The 27559-nt window shown below is 43.8% G+C and overlaps 1 protein-coding gene across 7 annotated transcripts; it reads right to left on the bottom strand.

The window, feature by feature from the left end:
- Nucleotides 1–675: 675 nt before the first annotated feature.
- LOC115081018 (zinc finger protein 665-like) lies at nucleotides 676–25823 on the bottom strand. 7 transcript variants are annotated; one of them, XM_029585527.1, is made up of 11 exons: nucleotides 25596–25823; nucleotides 24934–25060; nucleotides 24080–24193; nucleotides 23809–23922; nucleotides 22892–23041; nucleotides 22439–22546; nucleotides 9285–9398; nucleotides 9033–9146; nucleotides 5965–6114; nucleotides 5528–5635; nucleotides 676–4876 (listed from the first exon to the last, which is right to left on the bottom strand). In XM_029585527.1, the coding sequence occupies exons 1-11, from the start codon at nucleotides 25617–25619 to the stop codon at nucleotides 2574–2576; spliced, it is 3426 nt and encodes a 1141-aa protein (XP_029441387.1). In that variant the 5' UTR covers nucleotides 25620–25823; the 3' UTR covers nucleotides 676–2573. The 7 variants fall into 7 exon arrangements, with proteins under 7 accessions (XP_029441387.1, XP_029441388.1, XP_029441391.1 ...); XM_029585528.1 differs by having other exon boundaries at nucleotides 5986–6114; XM_029585531.1 differs by lacking the exons at nucleotides 22439–22546; nucleotides 22892–23041; nucleotides 23809–23922; nucleotides 24080–24193; nucleotides 24934–25060 and adding exons at nucleotides 9830–9956; nucleotides 11656–11746 and having other exon boundaries at nucleotides 25687–25821.
- Between the last annotated feature and the right edge of the window lie 1736 nt (nucleotides 25824–27559).

Genomic DNA, 27559 nt, shown 5'->3' with positions numbered 1-27559 from the left:
CAAACTTATGCAAAGTTCTGAAAAGCAATGACCAGGCCCACCCTCTCAAACCCTTTTACTGCTTCCAAGCTTACGAGCAGTGACTTGATCTCATGCACGTGCAATCCTCCATCGATGCTCAAATCTTGCAGATGTGCAATACCGCATGTCTCCCTCCCATTAACCTCACGCGATCATGCATTATTATTTTATTTATTTATTTTATTTATTTGTTTGCTTTTATATACCGAAGTATTAGTGTTGGCCTTCACTCCGGTTTACATTTATATTAGATCTGGTAATATTTGAATCCGTGTATCAGCCGTTATCTCAGCCCAAAATTCAGTATCCAAGTCTAGCAAAGATCCAGGCCGGTATGACCGGGTACCATGGGGTCCTTACCCTGCTTGGGAAGGACTAGAATTAAAGCCTTATTCTCTGTACCAGCAAAATCCCCTTCTGCAATCCACTGAGCAAACATTCACAAATCATTATCAGTTGAAGTCCAGGACAATTCAGTGGAGCTTGATCATTAAATCCTAAATTACATTTCTAACACTCCCTCTCTCCTTCCCTCTTCCCCGCTGGTGCTCATTTATGGTTAGGGACATTCATTTTTGGTTTTTATTATTTTTATTTTTTCCTAGAAATTTAACAAGCTTTTTTAAAATGGAAAACCAATAAAACAGGAGAAACTGAGGGGAAAAAATACTTTATTTTTCCATGTAAATATAAGTTTTTGGGTAGACAGAAAACAGAATATTAGTACCTAGCAATATCCTTCTCTCTAAACCCACATCCCCTGCCTAGAATGTCCCTCTCTCACCCCTCTGAAAGAGACTCTCCCTTTCTTACCCCTCCCCTCTCTCCCTGCACTGCAGCAGTTTCCAGCCTCATTGTTGGTGGCTCCAGGCTTCTCCTCTCTCCTTCCGCAGCAGTTAGCTGAGGCTCTCCTGCTCTGCACTTCTGCTTTTGTACGGGGCCAGGGGGCCGGCCTGGAAGAGCTTCCAGTGCGTAGGACCCACATTGGGAACACTGGACAGCAGGCATGTTGGATGCTCAGGAGGGGAGGGGGAGGGGAGACATGAAACACAGCACACGCTTTGGCCCACAAGGGTTCCAGCAGTGGCTAGGGGCCTTGAAATGCATCCATGCTATGAAGTGCTCTTTCAACTGCCTGAAGTTAGGATGAAAATTGGTTTAAATTGATTGTCACCTTTGGAAAATTCAGGAAATTTTTGGGTGAAAATCAATTTAAATTGAAAACAAAGGAGCCAACCTTAACCCAAAGAGCAAATGAGAGTATTCAGCAGATTTCATGCCAGACAAATCAAAAGCAGTGACAGGCAATCTTTCTGAAATATTGCCATCTGGATCTTAATGTTAGCGATGAAGAATTGTCCATCCTCATGATTCAGGTGGAGTGCAGAATGACACATTTTTATGGTGAACTTGATCAATGCAGGCTTCACTTTGTATATTTCAAGGCAATTTATTATCCAGGAGTGTGGGACGCTATGAAAGGCTTCCTCATAGTCAATCCATGCTATACTGAGGTTTCAGCTCTTGATACAGCTGGCCATGGTGGCTTTATTCAGCCTCAGCTGATCCTTGGTTCCACAGGGTTTTTCAGGATTTCCCACTAGCTGCTTCTTTCACTTCTTCTGCTGGCTCAGGCACCTGAGTCTGGTGGTCCCTGTCTGCTTGGGCATCTTTGTTCTGGTGGTTCTTGCCTGTCCTGGCGCCTTTGCTCAGGGCTCGACTGCTCAGGCACCTTTGTCCTGGTGATCCTTGGTTTCTCCGGTTCCTTTACTGTGGTGGTCATTAATTGCTCAGGGAACTCTCCCCTGAGGATCCTTTCTGCATCTTTCTCCAGCTCTCTCTCCTTCTGCTTCATCCATCAGCTGTTCTAAGATGTCATCACTTATTTATGTTCTATGATTTGTCCAAATAAAGATCTTACATATTCATCAGTTGTCTTTTGCAAATTTTCCTTTGATATAATTGGTCTTTCCTCTGTTTTTGTTTACCAGGCTATCTTTGCTTACACCAAAGATTGAAATCTGGGGTGTTCTTATGTAAATAATCCTCTTAATGCTTTCATTAGCTTCTGGGATCTGTCTACTACTGCTGAGGGACCAAGATCTGATTCACCATAGCCCACAGCTGCATTAGGGATCTCAGCTCCAGCTGAATATTCAGCACTTTCACCTCCACTTTGAATAGTCTTAATGCATAGGTAAAAGGTGTGCAACTTTTTATCCTGGGCAACGTGAGGCAAGTATAATTTTTTCTTTTTTTTCTACCATACTTCAGCAGTAGTAGTTTTCTGGCAGAGATTTAGTGTAGAATGCAAAAGGTCATGATGTGAAAGTACTCAGTACGACCTGGCATGAAACAATTACTCAACTTAGACCATCTAATTATTATACGCACCAACAGATGCATATGGGTCATTTCACTATTACTTTGATCAGATTGTTGATGGAAGTATTTATCACAATCAGAACATTTAAATGGTTTCTATTCCTTATGGGTTATTTCATGTATTCTTAGAACAGGTTTTTCACAGAACCTTTTCACACATTAAGCATTTACATGTTTTCTGTCCCATGGATTATTTCATGTTTTTTTAGACTTGATTTATAACTGAATCTTTTATCACATTCTGAGCATTTAAATGGTTTCTGTCTCATGTGGGTCATTTCATGCTGTTGCAGATTACCTTTCTGATTGAAACATTTATTGCATTCAGAACATTTAAATGGTTTCTGACCTGTATGCGTCAATTCATGTCTTCTTAAATCAAACTTTTGACAGAAGCTTTTCTCACATTCAGAACATTTAAATGGTTTCTGTCCTGTGTGGGTCATTTCATGGCTTCTTAGAATAGATTTTTGACGAAAACTTTTATCACATTCAGTACATTTAAATGGTTTCTGTCCTATATGGATCATTTCATGTCTTCTTAAGACAGATTTTTGACCAAAGCTTTTATCACATTCAGAACATGTAAATGGTTTTTGTCCCATGTGGATCATTACATGCTGTTGCAAATTGCCTTTCTTATTGAAAAATTTATTGCATTCAGAACATTTAAAAGGTTTCTGTCCCATGTGGATCATTTCATGTCTTTTAAGAATAGATTTATCACGGAAGCTTTTATCACATTCCGAACATTTAAATGGTCTCTCTCCAGTATGAGTCCTTTCGTGCTTTATTAGGGCACCTTTTTGACAGAAGCTTTTATCACATTCAGAACATCTAAATAATTTTAGTTCCTTGTGGATCATTACATGCCGTTGTAAGTTACCTTTCTGATTGAAACATTTATCACATTCAGAACATTTAAATGGTTTCAGTCCTGTGTGGATCATTTCATGGTCTCTTAGGTCATATTTTCTAATAAAGCTTTTATCACATTCTGAACATTTAAATGGCTTCTGTTCCATATGAGTCATTTCATGCAATCGTAGGTGGCTTTTCTGACTGAAGCTCTTATCACATTCAGAGCATTTAAAAGGTTTCTGTCCTGTGTGGGATATTTCATGCTTTCTTAGATCAGATTTGTGACAATAGCTTTTATCACATTGAGAACATTTAAATGGCTTCTCCCTGGTGTGAATCATTTGATGTTTTATTAGGAAAGATTTGTACTCGAAGCATTTCTCACATTCTGAACATTTAAATGGTTTCTGTCCTGTATGTGTCATGACATGTTTTCTTAGAAGAGATTTTTCACGGAAGCTTTTATCACATTCAGGACATTTAAATGGTGTGTCTCCTGTGTGGATCTTTTCATGCAGTTTTAGAGCACCTTTTTGACTGAAGCTTTTATCACATTCAGAACATCTAAAAAATTTATGCCCCTTGTGGATCATTTCATGCCGTTGCAGGTTACCTTTCTGATTGAAACATTTATCACATTCAGAACATTTAAATGGCTTTTCCCTGGTGTGAATCATTTGATGTTTTATTAAGAATGATTTGTATCCAAAGCATTTCTCACATTCCAAACATTTAAATGATTTCGGCCCTGTATGTGTCACTACATGTTCTCTTAGATTAGATTTTTCACAGAAGCTTTTCTCACATTCAGAATATTTAAATGGTGTCTCTTCCATGTGGGTTCTTTCATGCATTTTTAGGGCACCTTTTTGAATGAAGCTTTTATCACATTCAGAACATGTATATGATTTCTGTCCCATATGGATCATTTCATGCCGTTGCAGGTTACCTTTCCGATTGAAACTTTTCTCACATTCTGAACATTTAAATGGTTTCTCTCTGGTATGGATCATTTGATGTTGTAGTAGGACCGATTTGTGCCTGAAGCTTTTGTTACATTCTGAACATTTAAATAACTTTCGTCCTTTCTGAAATATCTGATGAATTGTAAGCTGTGCTCTATAGGTAAAACATTTTTTATAGTCTGGACATTTAAAAGGCTGGTCTTGTCTGCACTTTTCTTTATTTGCTGTTAGGTTTGACTTCCTAGTAAATGTTTTCTCCCCCTCAGTACATGTAACATCTTTCTCACGTCTACGATAGTCTTGAATACATGGGTGATTCAACCTCTCTGTGAACTTATTTCCACATTCAATCACTTCTTGGTTTTCAAAAATTTGTGAATTTCTGGTGAAGTTTTCCCTCGTGTCAATACTTTTAGATGGTCTTTCCCCTTCACTGTTTGGGCAGAGGTTGACATTTCTCCCTCGTTCAGGACATGTGTTTGGTCTCTCTCCGAGCTGGACTTCTTCTTTCACCCTGGGTGCTGTACCTGCGCAGTCAGCTGAAGGACCTGGGCTGTCTCTGGATGGGTCTCTCTCTTTCCATTCCTCCCTCTGCTGCTGATCACACATTCTCTGCCTCTCTCTATTTTTCCAAAATTCATCATCTGTTCGATAAAATAGAGTTACAGTTACAAGAGAAAAAGACACAAACCAGCTACACGAGAAGGGACAGTGCCCCTAAATCTGTAAGACCTGAGAGTCTGAATGTCGTGGCAGAAGGAGTGAGAGACTGAAATAAACTGAACCAGGCTAATGAGGGATTATATCTCTTATTGTAAAGTAGATCACCTGCTTCAAGCAGTTAAATATATATATATACATATATATCTATATATTTATATAAAGAAATATCCCCATGTGATTATTTAAAGACCTTTGCAAGGCCAAGGCTCTGTATTGCACAGAACAGGAAGTGGAGCAGCTTGTAGACAGGTACAGGTGGGCAACAGCCCATGAACAGAGGGGAACAGACCAAGTCTGACCTCACCCTGCTGGTTCTGTGCCTCTCATCCTCACCTCCAGTCTCTGCACTGATTGCAGTCACTCACCAAAAACTCTGCCACGCCCTGCTGGAGACCTGGGATTCATTCAGGACCCGGGTCCCTGAACCTCAGACCTGTCAGCTTAAAGTAACTGAACCCTAATGACTCAGTAATGAGAATTTAACTGAGAGCCAGTAATAAGATTCCCCTCTACATGTAAAGTGTAACATTCTCCATAGCCCATATTTTATGATAAATTAATGTTCTGCTCACCGCTCTTGGTCTCAGCCTCCTCCTCTCCTCCCTCCTGCTGCTCGCTGACAGGAGGATCCTCCATTTTCAGGATCTCTGCTGTGGGGTCAGGACTGTGACCTCGGCTGCCTGTTAGAGAAATGGGAAAACATCTTCAGCCTTTAACCAGTCTTGGACCCTGACCCAAGAAAAGAGAGAAATGCAGAGTAAAAGACAGGAAAGAGGAGAAGAGGAGGTAGAAATGGGGAAATGGTGGGGGAGGATGAGAGAGAGGGAGAAGAAAGGAAAGAGAGACCCGAAAACGAAAGAGAAAAGCAGAAGGAATGGAAAGAGGGCAAACAAATTCTCCACACAAGAAAGGTCAGAGGTCAGGGACATGATTTAACGCCTCCTCCTCGCTGTGTCTGGCCCAGAGGAGGCCTCGTATCTCAGCAATGTTTGGATCGGCCCATCAGTACCTTTAATCCAAGCTGCATCACCTGCTTCATGCAGCTCCTCACAGGCGCCTGGGATGCTCAGGTTCCCTGTGTCCTCAGATCTCGGGGGCTCAGTCCCACGTCCTTCTTGCTTAAATCGGATTAAAATGTCAGGGGTGACACTGGGGGAGCCTGTGATGGGAAAAGATGGTTACAATATGTAGAAAAGTTACCCTAGAGCCTGTATTATCAGTGCAAGTGAGCTCAGGATTATGCCACCAGTGCAGTGCTAAGAAAGGAGAGTGCTGCTTTGCTGATCATCATCAGAAATCCCTTCTAAGAGAATCCTGATCATTTTAACACCGAGGTGGCCTATGCCATTTCTCAACAGCTACAAAGATAGAAACATAGAAATGACAGCAGAAAAGGACCAAATGATCCATCCAGTCTGACCAGCAAGTTTATGGTAGTATCTGCCATGCCATGTACGTTACCCCCACTTTTATCAGTTTCTCAAATTGTTACAGTCAGGGCCTTATTGGTTACTTTCTGAATCCAATTTCCTGTTACCTCTTGCCATTGAAGCAGAGAGCAAATATTGAAATTGCATCAAAAGTATCAGGCTTACTGGTTAATTATAGTAACCGCTGCACCCTCTCTCAGATAATAGAAGGACCAGGGGGCACTGCATGAAGTTAGCAAGTAGCACATTTAAAACAAATTGAAAACAATTCTTTTTCACTCAGCGCATAGTTAAGCTCTGGAATTCATTGCCAGAGGATGTGGTTACAGCAGTTAGTGTAGCTGGGTCTAAAAAAGGTTTGGATAAGTTCTTGGAGGAGAAGTCCATAAACTGCTTTTACAGTAATGAATAAGCAGTAGTAGCTTGGGATCTGTTTAATGCTTGGGATCCTGCCAGGTACTTGTGACTTGGATTGGCCACTGTTGGAAACAGGATGCTGGGCTTGATGGACCTTGGTCTGACCCAGTCTGGCAGTTTCTTATGTTCTTATGTTCTTTTCCTCAGATCATAAAAGCCGGGGCCCTCATTGATTGCTGTCTGAGTCCAATTCCCCGTTTCCCCTGCTGTTGAAGCAGAGAGCAATGATGGAGTTGCATCAACAGTGTGAAGGCTTCTTGGTGAAGGGTAGTAATCGCCACACCAGCAAGTTACCCCCCACACAGACTTTTCTTCATTTCCATCCTCAAGCCTTTAGGGATCCACAGAAGCCCTGAAACGCTGCAGTTCCCTGTACGAACCCGGATCAGTCCAGACTCCTGGGTTTTGCCTCCCTGCCAGCAGATGGAGACAGAGAGAGTCTCACTCACACTGTACATAACCCAGTGTGCCACCTGCACTCCCTCAGTATTTCTCTGACTCCAGCAGTTCCCTGTATGTACCCAGATCAGTCCAGACTCCTGGGTTTTGCCTCCCTGCCAGCAGATGGAGACAGAGAGAGTCTCACTGACACTGTACATAACCCAGTGTGCCTCCTGCACTCCCTCAGTATTTCTCTGACTCCAGCAGTTCCCTGTATGTACCCAGATCAGTCCAGACTCCTGGGTTTTACCTCCCTGCCAGCAGATGGAGACAGAGAGAGTCTCACTGACACTGTACATAACCCAGTGTGCCTCCTGCACTCCCTCAGTATTTCTCTGACTCCAGCAGTTCCCTGTATGTACCCAGATCAGTCCAGACTCCTGGGGTTATGCCTCCCTACCAGCAGATGGAGACAGAGAGAGTCTCACTGACACTGTACATAACCCAGTGTGCCACCTGCACTCCCTCAGTATTTCTGTCTCCAGCAGTTCCCTGTATGTACCCAGATCAGTCCATGCTCCTGGGATTTACCTCCCTACCAGCAGATGGAGACAGAGAGAGTCTCACTGACACTGTACATAACCCAGTGTGCCACCCACAGTCCCTCAGTATTTCTCTGTCTCTAGCAGTTCCCTGTATGTACCCAGATCAGTCCAGACTCCTGGGTTTTGCCTCCCCTCCAGCAGATGGAGAAAGAGAGAGTCTCACTGACACTGTACATAACCCAGTGTGCCACCTGCACTCCCTCGGTATTTCTCTGACTCCAGCAGTTCCCTGTATGTACCCAGATCAGTCCAGACTCCTGGGTTTTACCTCCCTGCCAGCAGATGAAGACAGAGAGAGTCTCACTGACACTGTACATAACCCAGTGTGCCTCCTGCAGTCCCTCAGTATTTCTCTGTCTCCAGCAGTTCCCTGTATGTACCCAGATCAGTCCAGACTCCTGGGTTTTACCTCCCTGCCAGCAGATGGAGACAGAGAGAGTCTCACTCACACTGTACATAACCCAGTGTGCCTCCTGCACTCCCTCAGTATTTCTCTGTCTCCAGCAGTTCCCTGTATGTACCCAGATCAGTCCAGACTCCTGGGTTTTGCCTCCCCTCCAGCAGATGGAGAAAGAGGTGCCACCTAGAGCCTGTCAGCATTATACTGTACCCAAGCAGAAAATTCACCCATAACATCTGTATAAAGCACCACCTCTCCCCAAAGAGCAGAGGGAATGAAAAACCAGAAACTTGTTGACCAAATGAATGCCCATACTCTTACCCTGAAAAGGGGGGCATGTTAAAAAACTTGTAGAAAACACTAACTACCAGCCGAGCTGATGCTCCATTTTCCCTTGGGTGGGACCTCTGGGCTGATCCGTGGTACTACAGGAACGAAAATTAGCAGGGAAGAACCAATTTTCCTATACCAACCGGTCGGGAAGAATGAAATGGATTGACAAACCTGGACCTCCAGGCAGTGATTCGGTGTCCAGTGAAAATAAATGTTATCTATTTATTCAAAATGCATTACAAACATCTGATTAACAATAGCACAGAGCTTGTCAGCTTGCAAGTTAACACTAAGCGCCCCACTGACAGCTGCAGTAACATACACGCTCTTAAAACGAAGGAACATGGGAAGAGGATTTATCTAACAGGGAGCAGAAAAATCCATCAGCAAGCAGGGAAACAGACGATGGAGGTAAGAGAGAGGGGGCCGGCCTCTTACCCTCCCGGTGCTGAATTCCTAACTGGCACCGCCTGATCTTAGTACAGACGCCCGGGAGGAATCTGATACTTGCCTATCACAGGAGGGTGAATCCCTTCAGTCGTCTCTGATTCAGGAGGATCCAGGAAGGGCAGATCTTCCTCTTGTTTAACGCTCAGTGAGAACACAGACGTTACAATCGGAAGGCCTGGGATGAGAAAACAAACGAGTCTAGGAGGAGTCACCCAGGACCTGCTAATATTATATTAGGAAATGTTTGATGTTAATGCCCCATCTCCTGGGATCTGAAAATGCAGAGCCCTTTAAATCCAGAACATTTACTTACTGATGCTGGGGTCCTTCATGGTTTCTTTCCCCTCCAGCTCCCAGTGCTGAGGGAAATATTTCTCATCTTCCTTCTTAATCTTGAATACAACATCGGGATTAAGAATTGAATAACCTGTCAATAAGAAATAGCAAAAATTACATCTAAATTGTACTTGTACTGCCCTGGAAGCTTTAATCTGTTTCCTGTTCTGAGAGAGAGATAGAGTTTATGTGTCTGTGTCTCTTTGGTGTGTATTTGCCTGACAAAACTTGGTGAGAAGAGACACTTGCAGGCTGCCCCTTGATTAAACCTTGGAGGGTTTCTGGTGCAGTCATTTCTATTCCTGACCCTCCTAGCTGGAGGCATTGTAGGTGCCAGTGCTCTCTGCCAGCCTGTGCCCTCCTGGAGAGGAGGAGTCCCAGCTTCTTATCAGGAGCATCTGAGAAAGAGTTATCTTTGTATCCCAGGAACCTGGGTTTTCCTATCTAGAGACCAGTGAGCCATGGCAGCAGCCATCCTGCAGTGTGTGTATGGGAGGTAGATGACAGAAAAGGCAGATTTACCCCGGGACAGGAGGAGGCCGTGAATCTCCTTGATGACCTTCTTGTACAGCTCCTTCTGCCATTCTCCCAGAATGTCCCACTCCACTTCCCAGAAATAAGCAGCGACGTCCCTGAACGTGACCGATGCCTGGAACAGCAAACAGGACACCCTCAGTCCCTCTCCCTGCAGCCTCATTATAATGTGCGGGCAATAAATGTTGTTATATGGTCTCTGTCAGTGAGATCAGCTCTCCTGTTACATTACATCCTAAAGAGAGCTCAGTTCTATTAAATCTCCAGTAATTTGCAGAGATTGCCTGGTCCTCAGAGAAACCCTGGCAATCTCTGAGCGCTGAATCAGCAGCTGGAAGGAGGAGGCAGCATCAGTCCGTGAACGTGAGAGGATGAGATGTTGGAGGCTTAGTGCCTGAAGGCAGGAAAAAGGAGTGTGACGGGGTCAGGCGTGAGGTGACAGAGAGTGTGAAGATGTGTATGTGTGTGTGCATGTATGACAGTGTGTATGTGCGTGAGAGTCTGTGTGTATATGTGTGTGTGCATGTTTGTGATTGTATGTACATGTGTGGAATGTGCATGGATGAGGGAGCATATTCATGTGCATGTATGTGTGTGTGTATGCATGTATGACAGTGTGTATGTGCGTGAGAGTCTCTGTGTGTACATGTGTGTGTGCATGTTTGTGATTGAATGTATTGTGTGGAATGTGCGTGGATGAGGGAGCGTATTCATGTGCATGTATGTGTGTGTGTATGCATGTATGACAGTGTGTATGTGCTGAGAGTCTCTGTGTGTACATGTGTGTGTGCATGTTTGTGATTGTATGTAATGTGTGGAATGTGCGTGGATGAGGGAGCGTATTCATGTGCATGTATGTGTGGGTGTGCATGTTCACGTGTATGTAAGAGTAGAGCTGCTAAATTTCCCGTTTCAGGAGTGAAATTTTAGGTTTGTCCTGGATAGCTGACGGCCCTATCCTGATGCATTAAGGGACTTGCAGCATGGAAGCATCAGGAATTAAAATCGCACTCCAGTGTGCGTGCCGCTCTTTTAGGTGACGAGTGGCTGGGAGGCAGGCCCGGATACTCATGCAGCGGTGCCTGGGGACAGAGACACGGGGGCCGATGGAGTGAGCGCAGAGTGTGGGCGCCCGCTGTCCTCACGCGTGCCCGGGCACCTCTCCTGGGCACGCGTTGCAATATGTAAATGAGGGGTCGCGCTGCCAAGGAGGCAGCGGGCGCCCAGGAGAGGTGGCTGCCAGCGGGTTAGGAAATCGGATGCTCAATTTTAGTTTTAAATCTGTTTATTGAATTTTGTTACAACTGACAAACAATCCAGAAGAAACAAAAGGACAATGTGTTTTCCTGAGCAGTGTACGGCCACGGGTTAGGAAAATGGACACTCGTTAGCTGAGCATCCTTTCCCCTAACCTGAACCCCAGCACTGAGCATAAACATGTGCAGGCCAGGTGCACATTTCTTTTTAGATTTGGGGAGAATAACTAATAGGCTCATCAGCATGCATTTGCATTTGCATGTGATGAGCGCTAATGTTTTGTGGGGAGGGGGGTGTTTTGGATGCGCTAATCTCCTTATAGCATTAGGAGTTGTGGATGCACATCCAACCGCGAGTTAAATGCTGCGCTCGGCTGAGTACACTGTTTTGCATCGGCCTCAGTGTGTGCACCCCCACCCTGCCCATCTCTGCTGGGCTCAAACCTTGCCAGGGCTGTAAAGATCTCTGCCCTGTGCTGGGAGGAGGGAAGGCTGGAAGAGCTGCACAGGGAAAAGGTTTCCTTTACATGCACAAGAGGACAGAGAAGGATTTCTTACCGGATCAGACACCAGGGCACACATTGCCCTCCTCTTTTGCCTCTCAGTCCTGCAGGTGCTGGGAGGGATTCAGAGGGGGCAGGGCTGATTCCTGGGGGCTCCGATAAAGCCCCTGCTCTCCCCCTCTGCAGATCTGGGGCTTGCAGGGATTTCCGGCCCTGGGGAGGAAGAAAGTTTCTGCTTTTATTCTGAGTCTTTGCTGCTCTTTGCAGCCCTGCGGACTCTACAGGAAGAGAGAATTGCAGCCGGAGCATGCGCAGAGCTCCCCAGCAGAGGCCATGCTGCTTCCCCCAGTGCATGCTGGGAGTATCCCACCTCCATAAGGTGGATCTGTAGAGATTGCAGAGAGCTGCAGGGTGAGACAGGAGGACTCAATCAGGCAACTGCTTTAATCCTGCTGCATCTATGACGGGACTTGCTAACCTGAACCTGGGGATCCATTTTCAGACATGAAGATGAATGAGACTGATTTTCCTATACTGGGCCTGCAATGCATGCAGATTAGAGCAGATCTTCTAGATTCATGCAACTTTTCATTAATGTAGACTGTGCTGTCCTGGAGATTCGCCCTTCCCACAGATATTTTCTGATAGTCGTCCCTATTAGATCTGGCTGTTTCTTAGATATACAGGAAGCAGCTGGAACACATACAGACACTTAGGGAGTATCAGCATTGTATTAGTATTGATTCACTGACTTCTGATATTCTGCTTTTTCACCAGGCATGGCCTCGGAGCAGATTAGATTATAATTGTAAAGCCTGTTGCTAAGTTCTGTTCTATGTAAACCGACGAGATGTTCCCAACGTTCGTCGGTATATAAAAGTTATTAAATAAATAAATAAATAAATAAATAAATAGCATAAATGTGAAGTAGGTTACAATAGTATTAGATCAGCAGAATATTGGTTGAGCTTCTATTTATTTAAAGACAGATTTGTAGGTAGGTTCTTTTCTTATGACTGTAGACAGAGGAATTATTCTGTGGTAATGAGGGTGTTGGACAGGAAGCCTCTGTAGGGAATGTTTGGCAAAAAGCCGAGCTGTAGCTTTGCTCCTGAAGGTGAGGTAGCTGACTCCAAGCCTAGGAGTAACAGAAGCATCTGGAACAAATGCAATTTCCAAATCAAAGCGGAAAAGGAGAGCATTACTGGAATAATTTCTCAGTCAGAGAAGAACTGAAAAATTAAAATAATATAAACTAGGAATCTCACTAGGTTGTTCCATAGACTGAGTTATCCCTGTTGTGTAGATTTCCAGCTATTGATGCTCCTTCAGCGTTTGTTTGGAGACAGGAAGCTGATGATTTCTGCGCAGGCACGCAGTCGGGGGATTATTCTCAATTCTGATGTCTCTGTGCGTGCACAGCTGAATTTTGTCAGCTGAGCATCTTGTTACAAATTGGGAATGTTCCCGAGGTTAACGCTATTACTGAATGAAACATAGAAACATAGAAATGACGGCAGAAGAAGACCAAACGGCCCATCCAGTCTGCCCAGCAAGCTTCACACATTTTTTCTCTCATACCTCTCTGTTTCTCTTAGCTCTTGGTTCTATTTCCCTTCCACCCCCACCATTAATGTAGAGAGCAGTGATGGAGCTGCATCCAAGTGAAATGTCTAGCTTGATTAGTTAGGGGTAGTAGGGGTAGTAACCGCCGCAATAAGCAAGCTACACCCATGCTTATTTGTTTTACCCAGACTATGTTATACAGTCCTTATTGGTTGTTTTTCTTCTCCCCTGCCGTTGAAGCAGAGAGCCATGCTGGATATGCGTGAAGTATCAGTTTTTCTTCTCCCCTGCCGTTGAAGCAGAGAGCTATGCTGGATATGCGTGAAGTATCAGTTTTTCTTTTCCCCTGCCGTTGAAGCAGAGAGCCATGCTGGATATGCGTGAAGTATCAGTTTTTCTTCTCCCCTGCCGTTGAAGCAGAGAGCTATGCTGGATATGCGTGAAGTATCAGTTTTTCTTCTCCCCTGCCGTTGAAGCAGAGAGCTATGCTGGATATGCGTGAAGTATCAGTTTTTCTTCTCCCCTGCCGTTGAAGCAGAGAGCTATGCTGGAAATGCGTGATGTATCAGTCTTCTCCCATGCTGTTGAAGCAGAGAGCCATGCTGGATATGCATCGAAAGTGAAGTATCAGACACATTTGGTTTGGGGTAGTAACCGCCGTAACAAGCCAGCTACTCCCCGCTTTGTGAGTGCGAACCCTTTTTTCTTCTCCCCTGTCGTTGAAGCAGAGAACTATGCTGTATATGCATTGAAGGTGAAGTATCAGGCTTATTTGGTTTGGGGTAGTAACTGCCGTAACAAGCCAGCTACTCCCCTCTTTGTGAGTGTGAATCCATTTTTCCACATTTCCTCTTGCTGTTGAAGCTTAGAGCGATGTTGGAGTCACAGTAAGTATGTGTATGTTTATTGAATAAGGGTATTGACTCCAGGCAGTAGCCGTCATTCTGGCGAGTCACCCACTCTTCATTGGCGGCCTCTTGACTTTATGGATCCACAGTGTTTATCCCACGCCCCTTTGAAGTCCTTCACAGTTCTGGTCTTCACCACATCCTCCGGAAGGGCATTCCAGGCGTCCACCACCCTCTCCGTGAAGAAATACTTCCTGACATTGGTTCTGAATCTTCCTCCCTGGAGCTTCAAATCGTGACTCCTGGTTCCTACGGAACAGATGAGTTTTGCTCAGTTTTGCAAGCACTTAGCATGACAGGAATGGACTATTGCAACTCTGCTTCCTGGGCTCCTGGCAAATATGCAGAGAGGGTTACAAATAGTCCACAATTCTGCGTCATGATTACTTACAGGAACTGATAGTCGAGAACACGTAACCCCGGTTTTAAGCTCGCTTCATTGGTTGCTGATAGAGTGGTGCATTAAGTATAAAATTGCCTCCCTGCTTCACAGACTATATACTTTTCAATATATTTATAAATGATCTGGAAAGAAATACGACGAGTGAGATAATCAAATTTGCAGATGACACAAAATTGTTCAGAGTAGTTAAATCACAAGCAGATTGTGATAAATTGCAGGAAGACCTTGTAAGACTGGAAAATTGGGCATCCAAATGGCAGATGAAATTTAATGTGGATAAGTGCAAGGTGATGCATATAGGGAAAAATAACCCATGCTATAATTACACAATGTTGGGTTCCAGATTAGGTGCTACAACCCAAGAAAGAGATCTAGGTGTCATAGTGGATAACACATTGAAATCGTCGGCTCAGTGTGCTGCGGCAGTCAAAAAAGCAAACAGAATGTTGGGAATTATTAGAAAGGGAATGATGAATAAAACGGAAAATGTCATAATGTCTCTGTATCGCTCCATGGTGAGACCGCACCTTGAATACTGTGTACAATTCTGGTCACCGCATCTCAAAAAAGATATAATTGCGATGGAGAAGGTACAGAGAAGGGCAACCAAAATGATAAGGGGAATGGAACAGCTCCCCTATGAGGAAAGACTAAAGAGGTTAGGACTTTTCAGCTTGGAGAAGAGACGGCTGAGGGGGGATATGATAGAGGTGTTTAAAATCATGAGAGGTCTAGAACGGGTAGATGTGACTCAGTTATTTACTCTTTCGGATAATAGAAAGACTAGGGGGCACTCCATGAAGTTAGCATGGGGCACATTTAAAACTAATCGGAGAAAGTTCTTTTTTACTCAACGCACAGTTAAACTCTGGAATTTGTTGCCAGAGGATGTGGTTAGTGCAGTTAGTGTAGCTGTGTTTAAAAAAGGATTGGATAAGTTCTTGGAGGAGAAGTCCATTTCCTGCTATTAAATTCACTTAGGGAATAGCCACTGCCATTAGCAATGGTTACATGGAATAGACTTAGTGTTTGGGTACTTGCCTGGTTCTTATGGCCTGGATTGGCCTCTGTTGGAAACAGGATGCTGGGCTTGATGGACCCTTGGTCTGACCCAGTATGGCATCTTCTTATGTTCTTAACACCGTGGATTAATTCGATGGGGCGATGATTTGTTCCCACTCAGGCACTGAGCGCGCAGAGGAGGAGTGGTTTTGTATTATTTTATTTATTTAGTCGTTTTATATACTGCTGTTCCAAAAGATCACAACCGTTTACAAACTCAGCATTCATATTCTTGGTCAGCATTCACATACTGTGTCAATATTCATATTCTAGGTCAACATCATAGCAAATATATATTCTGGTTCATATTAAAAGCCAACACAACAGCTAATATACAATCTAGTTCGTATTCATATATTTCCTAGGTCAACACAACTTCAAATATACATTTAATTCTACTAACAATACGCTTTACATCGTTCATTGTTTATAGCTCACTCCACTAACATTATCTCTGGTACTGACCTTGAAACTATTGGCATATTGGTATTTTACGTTAGATCATATGCCTTTGTAAAGAGCGACGTCTGCAGTTCTCGCTTGAAGCTCTTTCTTTCTGTTATCTGACGTAGTGATTCTGGAAGAGACGTCCACAACTTGGGGCCCACTGTGGAGAACATTCAGACTCTTATTTGTGTTAGATGAGTACTCCGTGTTGTGGGCAGCTTTGGAAGTCCTTGATTTTGCGATCTTAGGGCTCTCTGCGGTGTGTATGGTTGAAGTGTCACTCCTACTAAGCACGGGTTAATGTTGTTGTTGATATTAAAAATTAGGGTTAATACTTTATAATGAATCCTGCATTGTACAGGAAGCCAGGGCAGTGCTATCAGCGAGGGGGTGATGTGGTCAAACTTCCTGGTTCCTACTAAGAGTCGAGCTGAGGCATTTTGAAGTAACTGTAGTGGTTTTAGTAGACCTGAGGATAATCCTAGTAAAAGGGAGTTGCAGTAGTCGAAGTTTGTATTACAGTGCGGAAGTTCTGTATTGCAAGTAATGGTTTCGGCCGGTGTTATTATTCCCAGCTTGTTTTGATTAATTTGCTTATATGCTTTTTCATGGTAAGATCTCATTGATCTGAATTCCTAGGTCTCGTACTTGATCTGTGGGAGTAATGTTAAGTCTAGGGTTGGCGGTTTGATTTTCGTGGTCTCTCTCCTTAACCGCACTATTTCAGTTTTTTGGGGACTAGACTTAGTTTCAGTTGAGAAAGTATTTGTTGTATTGGCTTCATATATGTTGACAGAGCCGACGCAGTTTTCTGAAATGTTTTATCAAAAGGGTTGTAGAACTGAACGCCGTCTGCATATAGGAAGAAGTTGAGTCCTAGATTTGCCAGTAGTGCGCATATAGGCAGTAGATAAATGTCGGTGGCTGATAGAGCTGAACCTTCGGGGACACCTGATTCGATTGGGAAGGTGTCAGATATTTGGTTGCCCAGTTTGACCTGGAATGTCCTATCTTTTCGGAAGGAGGAGAACCATTTGTTAACATTTCCATCTATTCCAATTTCTCTTAGTTGGTGGCGTAGCAGGGAGTGGTTGACTGTGTCAAATGCAGCTGTTAGATCGATTAGTACCAGGATTTAGGATTCATTGTTGTCAAACCCTTGGAGTAGAGTTTCTGTGGAGCGTTTTTTTCCGAATCCAAATTGGTTTGGGTTAGTATCTTATTGTCTTCTAGGTGATTCTCTGATTGTCTTAACACTACTTTTTCTAGGACTTTAGCTATAAAAGGCAGGTTGCATATTGGTCAGTAGTTGTCCCAATTGTCAATTCTATCAGTTTTATTTTTTAGAATTGGATTAATCACAGCTTCCTTTGCCCTATCAGGCACCAAATCTTCTGCTAGTGACTGGTTTGTTAAGGTCTGTTTTCTGTTTTCACAGATTAGTCTTGTTTTATTTTTAGGGATTTGATGTGTTGATGTGTTATGATGTATGGTTATTACCTAATCCACTGTGAACTGTGGAATGCACATTTTTTTAAATAGAAAGAACTAAATGAAACAGAAGGGGTGAAAGAGTCAGTCTTGTCAAGGTCCCTGTTGCAATTCAGTAATTTCTGAGTAAGAGCCGTTGACCATAAGCACTGCTCTGGGTTTATCGGGTAATCACTGAACTTCCCCACAAAAGTCCCTGAAAACCCAAACTTATGCAAAGTTCTGAAAAGCAATGACCAGGCCCACCCTCTCAAACCCTTTTACTGCTTCCAAGCTTACGAGCAGTGACTTTATCTCATGCACGTGCAATCCTCCATCGATGCTCAAATCTTGCAGATGTGCAATACCTCCCATTAACCCCACGCGATCATGCATTATTAGATCTGGTAATAGTTGCATCCGAGTATCAGCCGTTATCTTAGCCCAAAATTCAGTATCCAAGTCTAGCAAAGATCCAGGCCGGTATGACCGGGTACCATGGGATCCTTACCCTGCTTGGGAAGGACTAGAATTAAAGCCTTATTCTCTGTACCAGCAAAATCCCCTTCTGCAATCAACTGAGTAAACATTCACAAATCATTATCAGTTGAAGTCCAGGACAATTCAGTGGAGCTTGATCATTAAAATCCTAAATTGGGTTTTGCAGTTACCCAGATTTTGCTGGAGGGAGTTTAAATCTTTAAGCCAGGACACTTCCAATCTGGGGCTCGTTCTAACTTGGCCTCCAGCTCAGTTGCTGTAACTTCGGCCGTTCCATAGTTGTGATGTTTGCCTTTTCTGTATTCCCCTGTATGCTGGGCAGCCATTCTGCTTCTCTCCTTTTACTATAGGATCTTCAACAAATTTCTCCAGAACTGTTCTGTTTCTGCTTTCGTGGTGGGGTTTTTATAGCATTAATGCTCTTCCCCAGCCCTGTAGAGCTGCTTCGAGTTCTCTCTGAATGTTTTATTTTGCTGCCTCTCCTTTCTGTTCTCTTCATCTCTTTCCAGCCTTCGCGCTTCCGCTGTTATTTTCAGTTTATTATTGGAGGATACGGATTTACGGGCTTCTTCTGTTAGTGCAGCAGATCTTAGCCTTATGGTGTGCAGTTTTCCCTTTTCTCTCAGTGTCCTCGATCCTTTGAGCTGTGCATCTGCCAGCGACTCCTCTGCACGCAGTGATTTAGTTTTCTCTTCTCCGTTTTATTCCAAGGAGTCGCTGCTATCTTTCTCCTCTTCTCTTGGCCTTGTATCCGTGCTGGGGAGATTCGCTCAGTAATACTTTTGCTGCATAATATTGTATCTGATTTGACCCTGTGATATCAGTAGATGACTCCTTAATGCAGATCATGACCTTGTTCATCTCACTTTGGGTGTCAGATTGACCTTAAGCAGTCGTTCCCTCTCCAGGACCCCAGCATTCATATCCTGCTTCACATAAACCTGGAGCTCAGCTGCCAGTTCTTCAGTCTCCTGGGTGCTTTCCTTTACATTCTGCGTCCTGACCTGTCTTACCCTGCTCAGGCACCTTTGTGCGGGTGGTCCTTGGCTTCTCCGGTTCCTTTACTGTGGTGTTCATTAACTGCTCAGGGAACTCTCCCCTGGGGTTCTTTTCTGCATCTCCTTCTCCGGCTCTCCTTCCTTCAGAATCATCCTTCAGCTGTTTGAAGATGATGTCACATTTATTTTCTATGATTTGTCCAAATAAAGATCTTACATATTGATCAGTTGCCTTTTGCAAATTTTCCTTTCACATTATTGCACTTTCCTCTATTTTTGCCAGGCTATCTTTGTATAGGCCAAAGGTTTAAATCTAGGTTATTCTTATGTAGACAGTTTTCATTATCTTCTGTGGTCTGTCTACTGCTGCTGAGAGTCTATGAACAGATTCACCATCACCTGCAGCTGTGCCAGGGTTATCATCATCATATGAACATTCAGCATTGTCACTACCACCTTCAATAGCTCCAGTTCTTAGGCTAAGGATAGCCACCATTTTATCCTGGGTGACGAGAGGCTAGTACATATTTTTTATTTTTCTTCCACCATACTCCATTTTCTCCATCAAATTATTATTTCACCACTAGTTGTGCAGATCATTTCATGTTTTCTTTAAACAGATTGTCGAGGGAAGAGTTTAATCATATTCAGAACATTTAAATTGTTTCTATTTCTTGTGGGACATTTCATGCATTCGTACAACAGATTTTTCACAGAAGCTTTTATCACATTAAATGGTTTGTATTCCATCAATCATTTCATGATTTTTAAACTTGATTTATAATTGCAGCTTTTATCACATTCAGGACATTTAAATGGGTTCTATCACATGTGGGTCATTTTTTGTTTACCTAAACTTGATTTATAATTTAAGCTTTTAATACACTCAGATCATTTAAATGGTTTCTGTTCCATGTGTGTTATTTTATGTTTTCGTAAACTTGATTTATGATTGAAACATTTATCACATTCAGAACATTTAAATGGTTTCTGTCCCATGTGGGTCATTTCATGATTTCTTAGAACTGATTTATATCTGAAGCTTTTCTCACATTCAGAGCATTTAAATGGTTTGTGTCCCGTGTGGGTCATTTCATGCTGTTGCAGATTGTCTTTCTTAATAAAACATTTATCACATTTCGAACATTTAAATGGTTTCTGTCCCGTGTGGGTCGATTCATGATTTCGTAAAACTGATTTATATCTGAAGCTTTTCTCACATTCAGAACATTTAAATGGTTTCTGACCAGTGTGAGTCATTTCGTGTCTTCTTAGAACAGATTTTTGACAAAAGCCTTTATCACATTCAGAACATTTAAATGGCTTCTGTCCCGTGTGAGTCATTTCATGCTGTTGCAGATTGCCTTTATCACGGAAACATTTATCGCATTCAGAACATTTAAATGGTTTCTGTCCTGTGTGAGTCATTTCATGTCTTCTTAGAACAGATTTTAGACAAAAGCCTTTTTCACATTCGGAACATTTAAATGGTTTCTGACCTGTATGAGTCATTTCATGCCGTTGAAGGTTACCTTTCTGATTGAAACATTTATCGCATTCAGAGCATTTATATGCTTTCTGACCCATGTGGGTCATTTTATGACCCCTTAAGTAACATTTTCTAATAAAGCTTTTATCACATTCTGAACATTTAAATGGTTTTTGTCCGGTGTGGGTCATTTTATGCTGTTGCAGATAGGCTTTCTCACTGAAAAATTTATCACATTCAGAACATTTAAATGGTTTCTGACCCGTGTGGGTCATTTTATGATTTCTTAGAACTGATTTTTGCCAGAAGCTTTTCTCACATGCAGAACATTTAAAAGGTTTCTGTCCCATGTGGATCATTTCATGCTCCCTTAGGTAACATTTTCTAATAAAGCTTTTCTCACATTCTGAACATTTAAATGGTTTCTGTCCTGTGTGGGTCATCTCATGCGTTCTTAGAACTGATTTTTGACAGAAGCTTTTCTCACATTCAGAACATTTAAAAGGTCTCTGTCCCATATGGATCATTTCATGCTCCCTTAGGTAACATTTTCTAATAAACCTTTTATCGCACTCTGAACATTTAAATGGTTTTTCACCTATGTGTGTTATTTCATGCTGTTGAAGGCTATATTTCCAAGTGAAACATTTATCACATTGAGTACATTTAAATGGCTTCTTCCCAGTGTGGATCATTTCATGCCGTTGCAAGTTACCTTTCCGATTGAAACTTTTATCACATTCTGAACATTTAAATGGTTTTTCCCTGCTATGGATCATTTGATGTCTTAGTTGGACAGATTTGTGTCTGAAGCTTTATCACATTGTGAACATTTAAATGGTTTCCGTCCTTTCTGAAATTTCTGATGAATTTTAAGCTGGGCTCTTCGGGTAAAATAATGTTTAATTTTAAAAGTCTGATCTTGTCTGTGCGCTTTTTTCTCTGCTGTCGGGTTTGCCTTCCTTATCACTGTATTCTCGCCTTCAGTACATGTTGAAGCTTTCTCCTTTCTATGATATTGTTGGATACATGGGTGACTTGACCTCTCTGTGAACTTGTTCCCACATTCAGTCACTTCTTTGTTTCCAATAAAATGTGAATTTCTGGTGAAGTTTTCCCTCGTGTCAGAACTTTTAGATGGTCCCTCTCCTTCAAGGAGTCTCTGAGTTTGTACAAGCGTTGGGTAGGGGTTGGAACTTCTCTCTCTCGACCCTGCACAGTCAGCTGAAGGATTGGGGCTGTCGCTAGGGGAGTCTTCCTGTTTCCATTCCTCACACTTTCTTTGCCTCTCACTATTCTTCCCGACTTCATCGTCTGTGGGATAAAATTGAGATTTTAACGGTTGTGGAGAAGGACATACAAACCAGCAAGACTTAGAGAGAAGGACAGTGCTCCTAAATCTGTGAGACCTGAGCGTCTGAATGTCCTGGCAGGAGTGAGAGACTGCAATAAACTGAACCAGGCTAATAATGGATTATATCTCTCTCAGGGGTAGGAGATCTTGTGACTTCACAATGTGGGCTGTTCCTTTACTTTAGAAGTAGATTGTCAGGTGCCTTAAGCAGTTAAACAGATGTATAATGGAAATATCCCCATAAGATTATTTAAAGCTCTTTGCCCTGTTAAGGCTCCGTATGACACAGAACAGGAAGTGGAGCTGCTTGTAGACAGGTACAGGTGGGCAACAGCCCATGAACAGAGGGGAACAGACCACGTCTGACCTCACCCTGCTGGTTCTGTGCCTCTCATCCTCACCTCCAGTCTCTGCACTGATTGCAGTCACTCACCAAAAACTCTGCCACGCCCTGCTGGAGACCTGGGATTTATTCAGGACCCGGGTCCCTGAACCTCAGACCTGTCAGCTTAAAGTAACTGAACCCTAATGACTCAGTAATGAGAATTTAACTGAGAGCCAGTAATAAGATTCCCCTCTACATGTAAAGTGTAACATTCTCCATAGCCCATATTTTATGATAAATTAATGTTCTGCTCACCGCTCTTGGTCTCAGCCTCCTCCTCTCCTCCCTCCTGCTGCTCGCTGACAGGAGGATCCTCCATTTTCAGGATCTCTGCTGTGGGGTCAGGGCTGTGACCTCGGCTGCCTGTTAGAGAAATGGGAAATCATCTTCAGCCTTTAACCAGTCTTGGACCCTGACCCAAGAAAAGAGAGAAGGCAGAGTAAAAGACAGGAAAGAGGAGAAGAGGAGGTAGAAATGGGACAAGAGACGGGGGAGGGAAATAGTGGTGGAAGATGAGAGAGAGGGAGAAGAAAGGAAAGAGAAATCTGAACATGAAAGAGAAAAGCAGAAGGAATGGAAAGAGGGCAAACAAATTCTCCACACAAGAAAGGTCAGAGGTCAGGGACATGATTTAACGCCTCCTCCTCGCTGTGTCTGGCCCAGAGGAGGCCCCGTGTCTCAGCAATGTTTAGATCGGCCCAGCAGTACCTTTAATCCAAGCTGCATCGCCTGCTTCATGCAGCTCCTCACAGGCGCCTGGGATGCTCAGGTTCCCTCTGTCCTCAGATCTCGGGGGCTCAGTCCCACATCGTTCTTGCTTAAATCGGATTAAAATGTCAGGGGTGACACTGGGGGAGCCTGTGATAGGAAAAGATGGTTACAATATGTAGAAAAGTTACCCCAGAGCCTGTATTATCAGTGCAAGTGAGCTCAGGATTATGCTGTGTCCATAGACACTGCCACCAGTGCAGCGCTAAGAAAGGATGGTGCTGCTGTGCTGATCATCATCAGAAATCCATCATTTAACTAATTTATATTCTATTTTAACAGTGTTGTACCTAGCCGATTTAACATATGACTTTTTGTATATTTAAACAATAGCAAATAAAGTGCCAATATGGTATTTATAAAGCAAATTCAACAATACTAAAAAGAAAAAAAAAGTGAAACTTTCTTTTTTAATTTAAAATATTTCAATCAAAATTTCAATACGTAGACCACATTACATAATTACAATACACATCTACAAAAACATGAAAATGTCTCATTAAAAAACTAGATCAGTGAAACCTTCCATTGATTCCCATGTTTTGAAATGAATTTTAAATTCTGCCTGAGACAAGATGAGAGATGTCTATGGCTCCCAGCAGAAAGCTCCATATGACACAGTAGGAAGTGGAGCTGCTTGTAGACAGGTACAGGGGGGCAATAGTCCATGAACAGAGGGGAACAGACCACGTCTGACCTCACCCTGCTGGTTCTGTGCCTCTCATCCTCACCTCAGTCTCTGCACTGATTCCCTTCACTCTGATCACAGTCATTAACTTCTTACCCCACCACCATCAAAATACAAAACGGCACCGCCTGATCTTAGTACAGACGCCCGGGAGGAATCGGATACTTGCCTATCACAGGAGGCTGAATCCCTTCAGTCATCTCTGATTCAGGAGGATCCAGGAAGGGCAGATCTGCCTCTTGTTTAATGCTCAGTGAGAACACAGACGTTACAATCGGAAGGCCTGGGATGAGAAAACAAACGAGTCTAGGAGGAGTCACCCAGGACCTGCTAATATTATATTAGGAAATGGATTGGAAGTCTCCAAATGTTTGATGTTAATGCCCCATCTCCTGTGATCTGAAAATGCAGAGCCCTTTAAATCCAGAACATTTACTTACTGATGCTGGGGTCCTTCATGGTTTCCTTCCCCTCCAGCTCCCAGTGCTGAGGGAAATATTTCTCATCTTCCTTCTTAATCTTGAATACAACATCGGGATTAAGAATTGAATAACCTGCCAGTAAAGATAGCAAAATTACATTTTACAGTGTTCTTGTAAAAACCTTGGGGATTTCATCTGCTTCCTGTTCTGATAGGTGTGTGTGTGTGTGTGTGCACATCTTTTGGTATTTGTGTGACAAAGCTTGGTTGTAAGAGACACTTGCAGGCTGCCCCTTGATTAAGGTTAAACCTTGGAGGGTTTCTGGTGCAGTCATTCCTATTCCTGACCCTCCTAGCTGGAGGCATTGCAGGTGCCAGTGCTCTCTGCCAGCCTGTGCCCTCCTGGAGAAGGGGTGCCCAGCTTCATATCAGGAGTGACTGAGAAGGTCCTGGGATATTGAGATAACTCTCTCTAGAGGCCAATGACAGAAAGAGGGGGGATATGTGACCTGTGACATCGGGTTACTGCCTGGAGGAGTTACATGTTGTGCAGTAGATTCACCTAGAGCATAGCTATTATTTCAGGTCCTTTTGCAGAAGTTGCAGCTCCCAGTTAGGAATCAGAGAGGCAAATCCTCCCTCTGTTCAGCACAGAGCAGCATCTCGTGCCGGGCCTGCAGCAGAGGTGTCTCTCACTGGGCCCTGGGGAGCCACAGCAGCTCCTGTTGGACTTGGCATGAGATCAGAAGCCAGACTGTATATTATATGTGCCCAAGGGACCTGGCACCTGGGTTTATTCCAGCCCTGATAAAGTGGCAGCAGCCATCCTGCAGGGTGTGTATGGGTGAGAGATGATAGAAAAGGCAGACTTACCCCGGGACATGAGGACGCCGTGAATCTCCTTGATGACCTTCTTGTACAGCTCCTTCTGCCATTCTCCCAGAATGTCCCACTCCACTTCCCAGAAATAAGCAGCGACGTCCCTGAACGTGACCGATGCCTGGAACAGCAAACAGGACACCCTCAGCCCCTCTCCCTGCAGCCTCATTATAATGTGCGGGCAATAAACGTTGTTATATGGTCTCTGTCAGTGAGATCAGCTCTCCTGTTACATTACATCCTAAAGAGAGCTCAGTTCTATTAAATCTCCAGTATTCTGCAGAGATTGCCTGGTCCTCAGAGAAACCCTGGAGATCTCTAAGCACTGAATCAGCAACTGTAAGGAGGAAACTTTCTACTGCCTGTGTGAGGTGCCTGAAGGATCAGACCCGGGGAGGAAATATAGAGAGTGAATGTGTATGAGAGAGAGTATGTACGGGACGACAGAGAAGGGAGTACATGTGTGTGCATGGGAGAGAGTCTTGCAGGGACACAGAGAGAGTCTGCACCCCCCCTAACCTCTGCTGATCTCAGAGGGATCAGAGCTCAAACCTGTAAAGATCCCTGCCCTGTGCTGGCAGGAGGGGAGGCTGGCAGAGCTGCACAGGGAAAAGGTTTCCTTTACATGCACAAGAGGGCAGAGAAGGATTTCTTACCGGATCGGACCCCAGGGCACACATTGCCCTCCTCTTTTGCCTCTCAGTCCTGCAGGTGCTGGGAGGGATTCAGAGGGGGCAGGGCTGATTCCTGGGGGCTCAGATAGAGCCCCTGCTCTCCCCCTCTGCAGGGATTTCCGGTCCTGGGGAGGCAGAAAGTTTCTGCTTTTACTCGGAGCCTTTCCTGCTCTCTGCAGGCAGAGAAAGAAAGCAGGAGCCGGAGCATGCGCAGAGCTCCCGGCAGAGGTCAGGCAGGAGGGAGGGGGGATGCTCACTCCTTAAGGTGGATCCGGGGAGAGGATCAGCTGCAGAGGGGGGAGTGGGAGACAGGAGCAGCAAGTCAGGGAACTACTTTATTCCTTAAGGTGGATCCGGGGAGAGAATCAGCTGCAGAGGGGGGAGTGGGAGACAGGAGCAGCAAGTCAGGGAACTGCTTTATTCCTTAAGGTGGATCCGGGAAGAGAATCAGCTGCAGAGGGGGGAGTGGGAGACAGGAGCAGCAAGTCAGGGAACTGCTTTATTCCTTTTATATCTATGAATTTTGCTGTTTGGGAAATCATTAATAATAATAAATCCGTGGCTGCAATCAGGGCCGGTGCAGGAATATTTGGCAGCCTGGGTGACCCTTCAGTCATTCCCACAAATTATCTCCAGCACAGCGCTCCCATTTTGTTGGTATGGGTCAGCCCAGGGAGAGGATCATAGGGATGGATAGGGGAGGAGAGAGCCAAAGACTGAAGAGAGGGAAGAGGACCAGGAATGTGGGCAGGAGAAGGAGAGAGGACCTGACAGGATAAGAGATGGGGGGGGGGAAATTGAAGAATGGGGGTGTAGTGGGGTCTGCCAGCATTTGCTTTGTGTCACACAGTCAGACTAAGAAAATAACAGCACTCACTATGTGAAGCAATGCAAAGCTATATTTTCTGTAAAATATCTGTACGAAGCAGGTGCAGACGAGAACACCCGAGACATGCAACAAAACAAAACTTATACAATATGTCAGCGCAATAAGCAAGACGAAAATATCTTTGATCCCCCAACTAATAGGGAATAATTATATGCAAAGGCCTAGGGAAACCATCACCTTCCCTGGAAAAGGCCTTCGAGCCCTCCCGATGGTGAATCAGCTAAGCACGTTCTCGGTGGAGACAGGTCAGTGCTGGAGATCCCTAGCGGTGTGAGATTTTGTCCTGCTGTCTGTCAGTACTCAGCAGGGAATCTCCTCTCAGGATTTTTTGTTTGGAACAGGACACATGCTGTGTGCATTTTCCGTGTAGTCTCTGCACACATAGAGAGAATTAAAAATAAAAGGCGGGCGAGATGAGGCAAAGCCAACAGTTTCGAGTGTAAGTTGTTATTGAGTTGTAAGTTGTATCCAGGTTACTTCTACCCTGTTCATTGTTTTAATCCAGGTTACTTCTACCCTGTTCATTGTAAAACAATGCTGGTTGTAATGTAAACCGAAGTGATAATTAATCTTGTTAATTGAACCTCGGTATATAAAAAGTTATAAATAAATAAATAAATGGAAGAAGCATTGATCTGCATAGATCTAGCAACTTGTGCAATTGTACTCCTGCTAATTATCTTGCGCAAGTGATAGCAAAGCAAACATGTTTATTGTGTAGCATTGGCTGGGTGAAGAACAGGGAGAGTCTTGTTGGCTTAGAGGAGGGCTGCATGAATTGCTGGAGTAACTGGTGAATGGGTAATTTCAATTACACACGTCTTAAAAAGAATTTTGACTTATGCACATAAACTGGATTTTATGCAAGGAAATGCTCCAATATTTTTCCCTGTAAGATATGCAGACGTATATTTAAAAAAATAATAGATAGGAAAATGGGAAAAGTATGCGGGCTCAGTGCATGGAAATAGCTGTTTTCATTGCATTACGTGTACAGTATTCATGCACAAGCCTTCATACCTGCTTACGCTGCGGGGTACAGGTACAAGTATCCCAT

The sequence above is a fragment of the Rhinatrema bivittatum genome, chromosome 19, assembly GCF_901001135.1.
Source record: "Rhinatrema bivittatum chromosome 19, aRhiBiv1.1, whole genome shotgun sequence".
Taxonomy (NCBI): Eukaryota; Metazoa; Chordata; class Amphibia; order Gymnophiona; family Rhinatrematidae; genus Rhinatrema; species Rhinatrema bivittatum.
This window is presented reverse-complemented; position numbering and strand designations above follow the sequence as displayed.

Excerpts from the sequence above, each read along its gene's own strand:
- LOC115081018 (XM_029585527.1), bottom strand. The coding sequence starts at position 25,619 with ATGTGTGCCCTGGGGTCCGATCCG. Across the intron at positions 24,194-24,933 it reads CGGCGTCCTCATGTCCCGGG|GTTATTCAATTCTTAATCCC; the intron begins GTAAGTCTGCCT and ends CTTTACTGGCAG. Across the intron at positions 4,877-5,527 it reads GGAGGCTGAGACCAAGAGCG|ATGATGAATTTTGGAAAAAT; the intron begins GTGAGCAGAACA and ends TTTATCGAACAG.